The sequence below is a fragment of the Acomys russatus genome, chromosome 24 (assembly GCF_903995435.1).
Source record: "Acomys russatus chromosome 24, mAcoRus1.1, whole genome shotgun sequence".
Lineage (NCBI taxonomy): Eukaryota > Metazoa > Chordata > Mammalia > Rodentia > Muridae > Acomys > Acomys russatus.
In genome coordinates, this window is record NC_067160.1 from 13567483 (window position 1) to 13578989 (window position 11507).

An 11507-nucleotide genomic window follows, 5' to 3' on the forward strand; every position below is an offset into this window, starting at 1 on the left:
GTATGCATGCATACAGACAGACAGACAGACATCAAGCAAAACACTGATACACCTATCCAAAGAGTCTTTTTCTTAGAAGAATAAAAACTATACTGTGGATGCATTTCACCTCAAGGAGCAGCGGACTCCCTCAGAACATGACTGCTGGATATAAAAAGTAATTTGGAAGAATTTTTATGTTGAAGGGAACAGTTTATTAAACAATACCCCCTCCCCCAAGTTAAAGCAAATAATGTAGTTCAGTGGTGGAATACCTTCCTAATTGAGCAAGGGCTCTGCGTTCATTGCCCAGCACCACCAACTACTTACAAACAAATAAACAAACCCTAATATTTAGGAAAAGAAGTAGAAACAATATAAAAACCTAGGGGAAAAGTCAAATTTTGGAATCTGAATTTTCAACACAGAAATAAGATAAAACTATAAGGTAGGAAATAAATTTTAGATATTTTTTGGAGACTTAATGCCCATTTAATCCTAGAGAGCTTAGTCTGCTAAGAATCCAACAGGGTGCAGCCTGGTGGTTTATCTCCAGGCCCCACCCTTGTAGGCTCAAAACTATCTGCCCCTTCACTGTCACTTGCTGTCTCATGCCTGCCAGGGAAAAATCCTGGGCACTGCAGCACTTCCCTTTGTCATCCAAGGTTCTGAAGAAATGAAACCATTTGGGCTTCTTATCAAGAAAGGTGCGTTTCTGGGATAATGTGCTCGTGTAAATTTGTAGCCCAAGGGCTCTGGTAGCTTTCACAGTTGAGCTCTGAAAGCCTTCTGTCCTTACTCGTGTTTGCTTCCCTCCCCACCATCATGCCATGTGACAATCTCAATGTCACTGTCTTGGTCACCAGCAGTTGGACAGCTTTCTTGAGATTTTCATTGTTTAGGCATTTGACATTGTCCTTGGAAATGTGTTTGAGTAGTGACAGCTGAGCTCAACGTTGAATTTTCCAGGTCCATCAGGTGCCAATAGCTCACATTTTCTAGATGGCTGGCTGTAGTTTGGGGCACAGATTGCAGCAAGAGAATAGATATTTCTTTCTGCAGAAGGTCGCTATGGGGTTCAAACTTGTGATCTTAGCCTCATTATCACACCTTTAAAACCATCAGACCTAGTAGGCATATTATATGTATTTTTATCTGTAATCAAATTAGTTTAACTTTTCAATTGCCGAAGGTTTATTTCAAATATGCAGTTAAAAATCACTTTGGGACATTTCTCACTTTTGTTTGTAATGAAAGTCACAAAAGTAAAGCAGGCAGCCAAAGAACCTAAGTCACTTTTCATCTTCCCTGTGTTGTCTGTAACAGTGAAAGTCACAAAAGTGAAGCTGGCAGGAAAAGAGCCAAACTCACTTTACGGAGAGTGTGACGGAACCTTTTTCTTCATGAGGCTGTAGCAGGTCTGATGTCAGTCACTTTAGAGGCCTTTAGAGCTCAGTGCTCATTTACTGCTAAGATGTGCCCGCTCTGCTTCTGCATTATGAAGATCATCTGTCAACACTTTGAGAGAGTCCCCTTTGTTATTAAGCGTGTGATGCTCTACGCTGTCAGGTTTTTTGCCAATTATAGTTAAGGTACAATGGTGTATTCGCCAGATCAAAGTCTTACATTGGCGGTAGAGGAATGATTTGTAAGTCTTTATTCATCTGAATTGTACAATGGAACACCTGAGGAATGCAAATAATCCCTCTGAGGGCTTTGCAGAGGGCTGTGAAAATGATAGGATAGAACAGTTGTTACTCTGAATTGATGTTTTAGCCAAAGTAATTATTTCTTATCTTGTTTCCTAACCGTTTAGCTTCATTAGTTATGTTGGCCATACTTATGAGACAGATGTATGACATTTTCCATTATTCTAGCATATGGGTTTGTTCTATTTCCCTTTCAGTGAAGCTGTATTTGGTGTGCTTTTTAAAATGACATATTTGACTCTAACTTGTATAATAAAAGTCTGTTACTAAGCCATTAATGATAATATTTTAATATAGAAGTTTGAATATTTTGTCTATAAAGTAACTTAAAATGGCATGATGTTATTATATGCAAAATTACCTATTTAATCCCCTTTTTGCTTTATTATATCCTCCATAATTTTCCATGAGAATATACTAAGTTTTTATCATGATTTAAGGCTATATACTTTATTCCAAAATAAATCCTAGGAGTTAGTATTTTTTTAGGATGTAAATTAAAGGATACAAATATTATGATCAAAAGTCACTAATAACATATTAAATATGTTACTAACTTTGTATGATAAACATATGCAAACTCTTGTGTGAATTTCTGGTTCTTTTTCTATCCTGAACCCTGTGCAACTGGCCATTCTTTTTTTTCTTCCTTTGTTGTTGTTGTTTGCCTTTTGGGTGGTCTTTTTTTTTTATGTTTGTTTGGTTTTGGTTTGGGGTTGGTTTCTCTGTGTAGCCCTGGATATGGCCATCCAGGAACTTGCTCTGTAGACCAGGCTGGCCTCAAACCCAGACATCTGCCTGCCTCTGCCTCCTAAAGTGCTGGGTTTATGGCTTGCACTACCATCATTGAGGTATACTCTTAACTTTCTGGTAACTATTCGAATTCTTGCCATTTTGTTTAATATTTGAGTTTTGATGGATATGGTCTTTAGTTCTTCCTTCTCTTTGCCTTTAAAAGTAGTATGTACATTGATTATTTAACAGATCTCTTCTGCAGTATTTTGCCATAGTGCCTATTAAACTTGAGCCAAAATTTAGGAGGCTGGGGCCAGTCAGATGGCTCAGCAGGTAAAAGTGCTTATTGCCTGATGGCCTGAGTTCAGTCCCTGGAGCCTACGTGTTGGAAGGAGAGACTGACTCCTGCAAGTCTGTATGCACAGATAAAGCTAAATGTAAAATATAGGGTATTGATAGGATGGCATAAGACCTCAGTTACTTACAGATTTATAATCAGACCTGGGTAAAACCATAGACTCATAGGAGAATATTTTATGATTATCTGAAAAGATGACAATGTTACCTGTTTACTGTCTGTATTATTTTCCTAGGTTCTTTATAATATAAAATGTACTATTATTGTTTCCATTTCTGCAAATGAGGAAACAGGTACCTACGCAGGAATAAGAAACTGAGTAGAACCTTTTAATTATATTTGATACCTTTATTTCACATAAATTCTAATTACTGCTTTTCCAAAAATACTCACTTTAGAAGGAAAAAGACTCAGTAGTGCTTTTCTAGGCATCAACTAGTATGTTTCCTAATGGATTTGGCTTTCCATAACTTTTATGATTAAAGGAATTTATTTCTTCTGTTTTTCTATTCATGTTGCTATAAAAATTTGGATTTATAAGAGCAGCATGTACCCAATTGACTATATTTATAAATCTGTATTTTTGCATTTTTGTTATTGTTGTTGTTGCTAATGTTAGCAGAAACCTCTCAAAACCAAATAGCAGCTGTTGGTTCTGTTCATTCAGGAAGGAACTAACTCTGTCTGTAGATGTCTGGGTGGGGCAAATTATGTTTCAGAGATGCCACAAAATTAGTTGGCATTTCTAAGTGTGATTCCTGTATAAGCAACTTCATGAGTTCTCTTTTCTAAAACTTATTTTGTAAAAGACATTAACATTATAAAATAGTCTTAATCAGGTATTAATGCTAAAAAAATTCAGTTTAACTTTTAGAAGTTGATCCTATTTGTAATATAGCTCCTATATGCCAAAATAAAATACGACAATAGAAACTTCCAGCATATACCTGAAAAACTGCTGCCTGCTAATGCCTTGACCTTGGAAAGCTATACACAAAAAGATGGCATCATAAAACCGTGCAGTTCCTATGAATATGTATGTGCTACTTGATAATAATGAATGTGGCACAGTCATGCATGCACTACAAGATAATGTTGTGCCCTCTTTTGTCTACAGGTTGATAAAAATTAAAGAGTGGGTGGACAAGCATGACCCAGGCGCCTTGGTCATTCCTTTTAGTGGGGCCTTGGAACTCAAGTTGCAAGAAATGAGTGCTGAGGAGAGACAGAAGTATCTGGAAGCGAACATGACACAAAGGTTAATTAGCATTCATTTTCCCTACACTTTATTATCAACTATTTCCTTGCAGTAATTTAATTGCTTGCGCTGATAGAATAATAAATGACAGAGTAATTACCATTATAAAGAGGGAATCTTCTCCTTTCTTTACCATGAGACAGAGTGAAAAGATTTATTTTAAATTAAGTTTTTAACTGTCATCTGTCATCTCCGTACAGTGTTTTAATTATAACATAGGTATTAGTTATGTATATTTTTGAGGAGGGATGATCGCCAAAACTCTTTCGTCATGTTCAGTGGGGGAGGGGAAAGGGTGAATCACTTGCCATAATTTTTTTCTGAGTAACAATAATATATTGTTAGACGATTGGGTTTCAATCAAATAATTTTGCTTTCATGGCTCCAGTTCTGGGAAAAATTAATATTAGGTGAAAATAGTCATAGGATGGGAAGATATAATTTTTCTCTTTTAGTAGTAAACAGTTCAAAAAATGCTTCAGGCTAATACAATTAAAACCAATTTTAGAAAGGGTGTTTTAAGAAATAGCCGCTGCTGTCTGACCTCTTCAAGTGTGCTATGAAAGATGAATGGTAACTTCCTCATATCTTTACCATTATCTGCTTGGACGAATAATTTTAGTTCGAGACGGATCCCTGGCAGAGTCAACTTAAATGTTGAGTGAATTTGTTTCATTCTATTTCAGCGCTTTGCCAAAGATCATTAAGGCTGGGTTTGCAGCGCTCCAACTAGAATACTTTTTCACTGCAGGCCCCGATGAAGTGCGCGCATGGACCGTCAGGGTAAGAGTCATGGGTATTCATCAGCTACCTCCAGTTCCACACTATTGAATTCAGATTGATATCACTGACTTTGAAGTTTGTCATGGTGGCGGTTAGCTAGTCATTACAGATGAGGTTTTTGTCCAGGATAACTTTAATTATTTGTGAGCTGCTGAACAGTGAAAGTGGAGCAGCATTGATTGAGGCAGGTAACAATTGATTCTGCCTATTACATAGTCTGAATTTCTTCATCCTGTAGAATCTGTCTACCCTCCTCCTGTGGTCAGAGATAAGACGCACCAGTATTGTGCTTGCTTAATCTGTGTGACTGGGTTTGTCTGCAGTGAAATTGATGTTGCTTTTCATTTTGTAGTCGCTAAGTTTGTTGGGTTGCGTGTGGTGCTTTCCTCCCTTGCTCTGCTCGGATTACATTTTCAGCAATAAAAGCTATATGACATCATTATGCTCTTCATAGATACACAGTTGGGCTCAAAAAGCTGCACTCAATGTGTAATAATTCCTGCCTTCCTATCGATTTCATAGAAGTGATGTTTATTTTTACTGTTACATGTTCAACTTCTTCAAGAATGTGATATATATTTTAAACATTAGTATATACTGAATATGACTAGGGAGAACAACTAATCTGTTCCCAGAGGACAATAGACTGAAATATAATGGTTTGCTTTTAAATGTAAATATATTGTAATATAGTAGTTCTTATTGAAAAAATATTTTGAAATTTTTGCAGTCCTAAATTTTGAGTTACAGAATATAAAAAGGTCGGAGTTTTTAGATTCAGTGTCTCAGTAGGTCTTGTATTGTTCTGTTTAAAATGCATGTTTTGTTATAATCTCAGTGCTGTTTGATTTGCACTTTCAGTGCTGCTGTTACAACGTGTTTTTCCTTAGTATGGGTGGAAGCATGGAGCTGCTCAGCACAATGTTAGATAAGCCTTTATGAATTCAAGACTCACTCTTCCTTTTACTCTCCCCCTTTGTAAGAAGAAAAATGTTCGATTGACTTCTAACAAGGTCCTTTTATATAAACTTTAAAAATAATGTCAAAGCAATTCCAAGTTGTTAAACAAATTGCCAGTGTTTATTGTTACTATATATTTTAAAGATGTATCTTAAAGCCTTAAAATTTGCAGCTGAAGTGTGTGAAGCAGCACAGAGCATCCTCTGGGTTTGAAATGTGCAAGCAGGTTGTCCTAAGACGGATTGCTAGTCCCCGTGACTTAATGTGCTCAGATACTCAGTCAGGTCAGCATCAGTGAGTAGCCACATTAACCCAATACATCTTTTATTATAAAAACTGTGCTCTACAGTGTCAGACCCCTTATCACTTTAACATGCTTTATTAAGCAGCCTGTAGGTCACCATTATTTCTCAGATTTTTTTTTCTGTGGTTGTGTGTGTCTGGATTGTATGTTCTTGTAATTTAACATACAAGGTAATTACAAGACATTTCTCTTTCCATCTTGACTTGAATTTCCTTCATGATGGTTAGAGGCTGGCTATATTATGCAAAATGTTTTTTTTTAACATTTTAACATTTCTTGATTATTTCAAAATTATTTGCTGACCTTAGCTTATCTGATTTGCTAGAAATGTCTGAAATTGACCCTTTATATATTGATTTTTATATGTTTACATGAGCTGAGATTTTAAGGGCTTTTATCTTTTTTAAACCTTTGATAATTCAACTTGAAAGTTACTTTAAAAATCTTTATTTTTTTTTTTTTTTCCACTGTGAAGAGTAGAAAATCGAAATAAAACCCACACCAAGCCAAACCACTGCGTCTAAATCAATAAAACTGTAGATGACTGTTAGGAAAAGCAAAGCTCTGAGCTGTACCTCTGTAACACCTGCTGATGTGTCTGTGTTCAGTCTGCTGCACAGGCAGTGTCCACTGATGAAAACGCACTAATTGCATAGCGGACATCCGAACTAGTATTAAACTTAAGTTTGAGTTGAGCCAACTGCAGATCAGAGAAAAGAAACTCAGTGCTTACAGTCGGTCATTTTAAATGAAATTACTTTCCTCTGGTCCTTTTCAAAGAAAGGAACGAAGTCTCCTCAGGCTGCAGGAAAGATTCACACAGATTTTGAAAAGGGATTCATTATGGCTGAAGTAATGAAGTATGAAGACTTTAAAGAGGAGGGCTCTGAGAATGCAGTCAAGGTAAGAAATGATTTTTTTACTTGCAAATTTCATAATTTTAGCACTCATGTGGAGATACCCGTGATAAGCAAGAGCTGTCTTTAAACTATATGCTGTCAGCCTCTTAGAGTTAGCATTGTTGTCCACTGACTAGGAGCGATCCATGTTCCTGTGCTTTCAAGTCAGTTTTAAATGGCTGTATGCAGTGTGTTTTCCTTCTAACTGAAAATAAAAATAAGCCTTCAGTCACATAAATACAAGTATTTTGTTCACTATTAGCTAATGAAAAAGTCATAGTAATCTGAGTATATGAACTAGAACTCATAGTGTGGTGGAGTCAAGGAGACAGAGAGTGGGGCCTACTTAGGTAAAACCTCCTGGCGCTGAAACTTTAGGGGCTTCCTTTTTTTTTTTTTTAGATCTTTGGGAATTTGATTTGCTTTTTCAACACTAGAGGGCAGGTCCAAAATTGTGCTTTATTTTTAACAAATAACTATAATTTGATTTTCAGATCTTCATAGTGAAGCAGTGTTAAATATAAATATTAAATGATTTTTAATGTAAGTTCTATTACAAAATTCATTTTTCTAGATTGATTCTTCATGAAGAAACATATTAATGTCTAATAAGCAGGCAGTTCACCTCACTAAAAGTTGTCCTTGTAAGAAGCTTCTTTTACTTGAAGACTGTTTTAGGAAATGTTGAGAGATTCAAACAAGACTCTTATTTTGACTATTTCATAATTTGAAAGGAATGTAAAAGGTATTTAAGTTTGGTTTATTCTTACCAGTATTAATAAAACATATTAAACAGGAGGGCTTTGATAGGACTGTTGGATCCAAAAATCTTCATAGAATTCGTTCAGTATTGAGAGCCATTTTGATTTACAAAAAAAAAAAAAAAAAAAAAAAAAAAAAAAAAAGGTAACAGTTTGCAATTAAACAAAGCCATTAATTCCACTGTCATCTGTATTGATATAGATAAGCATGCAAATATTGAGGGTGACTTTTGTCAGGAATACTAATTAGACTTGAATATCCGATATTTTTGGTCAGCATGTTATATCACGTTATCATATATTTCTTTTCATATAAAAGATAAAAATGAAGGTATTTTCTATGTCTAGGATTCAGACGGAAGCTTCCTTTTCATACTTACATATGCTAAGTCAATATTTGCCAACCCTTACTGGATTTTGTTATGATAAACTTAAGATAACATGAATTGTGAATACTTTAACAATTCAGAAACTATAATAAACAGTACAATGTTTCCTACTTATAATGATATGTGAGGCTGAGCACTTTGCATCATAAATTAGAAAAAAAATGGGCTTCTGGCTTTCCACTTAGAATGCCACTAACTATCTTGTGTGTTTTTTAACTTCCAAAACTAATATTTAGATTTTGAGCTCTGAATAAATGAAGAATTTATGAGCTACTTTAATTTAATTTCCTTATTCAACAGTGTTCAGTTGTACATGATAAGGAAGTTTGAGCTTGTGAACAGGACTGACTCCCTCCCTCCCTCTACCCCCCCCCCCTCTCTCTCCCCCCCCCCCCCCCCCCGTGTGTGTGTGTGTGTGTGTGTGTGTGTGTGTGTTTCTACCACGATGCAGCATAGCTAATTCAGTGCAATGCTGCTGTGAACTATATCCTGAATAGCTCTTTGGGCTTTGTAGCCTACAGGGATGTCACACTGTTAGCAATCCTATCTGCTTAGGCAAAGCTGCCTTCTACAGATGGCTGCTTTCAAGTGCAAATGAACTGGTTAGACGTGTCTTCTTTAACACATACTCAAGATTCACAAATGGGTATTGATTTTTTTTCAGCCAGTGTTTCTGATAGGAGTGGAAATGGATTAAATGGTCTCTAGAGAATTTAAAGAAACACTGTCACTATTAATAGTAAACTTCAGTGTAGCAAAGTATATAAACTTAGACTAATATGTCATGTCAATGTGTATTTCATTTAACTTGTCTGTATAGTTTTATAATAGTGAGCCTTAGATTCTAGAAGTAAGTACCATAAGGCTTTCAATGTATCACATCTTTACAAAAATCATGTGACTGTTTATTTAGTATGCCTTTTAGAATGATAGAGTACATTGTCTTTTTAGAGGTAAACTTCATGTTAATAGCATATTGCTAGCAGGCAGAATTCTTTGTACTGTACACTATCAAAAATATGCTTATAAAGGATCTTCAGTCTGGTTTGTTGATTTAAGCCTCAGATGTATGATTTTGGCTAGTGTTTTTATTACTGATAATTATAATTTCACTTGGCTTTGAACTTTCTTTCAATATTTTCAAAGAGAAGTAGTAATCTTACATTAGACAAACTTTTCATGTTCTCAAGAAATTCTAACAGAAGGAAAACACTTTAGAGATTTTTTTTCCCCAAAAGATCCCCAGGTACCCATTGTTGAGTGGCTGGCACTGGGGCAACAGGAGCCTGGTAATTGTGTGAGTGTTGGTGTGAGTGCTGAGGAGCCTGAAGTACGTGCTGGGCTGGGCTGGGGGGGGGGGGGGGGGGGGCTGTGAACCTGGTTTGTTTGTGCATAATTACCAAGAGCGCGTCTGGATCTGCATACCGGCAGGCGGGATCAGTTGCTTTGTGGACTGATGTACATGTGGAAAAGTATCTGTCTGTAGTTCCAACCTGTTAGAGTCGGCTTGTAGCCAGCACTGTCAATAAATTCCCAAGATACCGTTCAGAAAGCACAGTTGTTCAACACCATTTCAAGATTAAACAGGGCAACAAGAAATTCAAATTTGTGCACCACAATTGAGCAGTTTTTCTTAGCGCAAAGTGTCTTTAAGACATCATCAGGGTCACCAAAGAATTTCTTTAAGCAAACAGAGCACTTGGAGTTTTTCTCTGCCTCGTTTGATCCGTTTTCTTATGGTGACTTGCTGGGTGTTTGCAGATGCATCAGAAATGTACCATAAACAGCATGTAATGAAACTTAATGATATTGGTATAATTACATTTATGTATCAACAGTTAGTGAGAATACATTATGATTATGTACACATATACGTGAAAGCTTAGTCCTGCCTAAATCAGAAGTATTTGCTCTTTGTCCGCTTTAGAACTTGTACGCCTTCCTGTACTTTTCTTCTTTTTCATTATGGTTTTTAACATGACCCAAGGAGTATTTCTTTGGGTGTTTGGTTATAAACAGTAAGCCATTTCCTTTGTTTCTCCTATGTATTTGGTTATAAGTAATACACCATTTTCTCTGCTCTTCCTGTTTGCAGGCTGCTGGAAAATACAGACAACAAGGCAGGAATTATATTGTTGAAGATGGAGATATTATCTTCTTCAAATTTAATACACCTCAGCAACCAAAAAAGAAATAAATTTAGTTATTGCTCAGATAGACATACAACTTCTAAAATGCGTATATTGGGGTTTGGGGGTTTTGTTTTTTTAAATTAAAGTTTCTGGAATCTAAAGAGACAAAGTTAGGAATGGGAATCTTCTAAAAACAAATTATTTTTATTTGTTTTAAAATTATAAAATACTGTGTACCTTCAGTGAAATGCGAGTGACTAAACGTGAACAGCTTTGCTTTTCACGCGATTAAGATCCTTCTTCAAATTGTAGAAGCTTTTCAAGAACCATATTACTCTCCTGATACTTCATTAATCTCCATCATGTGTGCCAAGCCTGACACATTTGACAGTGAAGACAATGTGGCTTGCTCCTTTTTGAATCTAAAGATAATGCATGTTTTACAGTACTCCAGATGTCTACACTCAATAAAACATTTGACAAAACCAGCCTTGGTGTGTTTGGGGATGTCTGTATTGACTGACTGTGGTGTGCTGAATGCGATATGGCACCTGCTGGCTGCTGATTACAGAATTTTAAGGCGTGTGTGTGACACAGGAACTGGCAGTGTGGGGCCGCTGCAATTGTATCTTAAAAGTGAGTCAGTCTTTCATGGGAATTAGAAGAATAATATACCGGGAATTGTCTCAAAAAAAGTTAATTACTTTGTAGATGGACATTTATTGAAAGATGATAGCAGTGATATTGCAAAGATTAGAACACAGGTGACTCTACCCGGAAAGAAAATAATTTTGTCTCACATATTAGTGATTTTCTTTGTTATTATTGTTCTAACCAAATGAAAGCCATTTTTATTTTCATTTTTCTTTAAAATTATTAAATTGTAAAAACTGACCTTTTTGTTTCTAAGAGGTTGCATTTTTATTTCAATTCAATATTGTATACTGGCTTTAAAACTGCTGAAAAATAAGTGAACTTTGATCATTTTTAAACTTCCTTCACACTTGCTGTTAAATTATTTGTAGCCAGTTAAATTCGGCATACAGCCAGGCAGAGGTGACACACACCTTTAATCCCAGCACTCAGAGGCAGAGGCAGGTGGATCTCTGAGTTCAAGGCCAGCCTGGTCTACAAAGTGAGTCTAGGACAGCCAAGGCTACACAGAGAAACCCTGTCTTGAAAAAAAACAAAAAAATGGCATGCATGTAAATAAGGCACCTTTTAGACTCAGTAAAATGAA

At 36.1% G+C, this 11507-nt stretch overlaps 1 protein-coding gene across 1 annotated transcript in view; it reads left to right on the plus strand.

Annotated features, from left to right (window-relative positions):
- The window catches only part of Ola1 (Obg like ATPase 1), a 112134-nt gene extending 101379 nt beyond the window's left edge, over positions 1–10755 (plus strand). Inside the window, exons 8-11 of the mRNA XM_051167115.1 lie at positions 3899–4039; positions 4726–4822; positions 6867–6989; positions 10231–10755. Of these exons, the coding sequence (XP_051023072.1) occupies positions 3899–4039; positions 4726–4822; positions 6867–6989; positions 10231–10332 (463 nt within the window). The 3' untranslated portion in view covers positions 10333–10755. The remainder of the gene's footprint in view (positions 1–3898; positions 4040–4725; positions 4823–6866; positions 6990–10230) is intronic.
- The last annotated feature ends 752 nt before the right edge of the window (positions 10756–11507 follow it).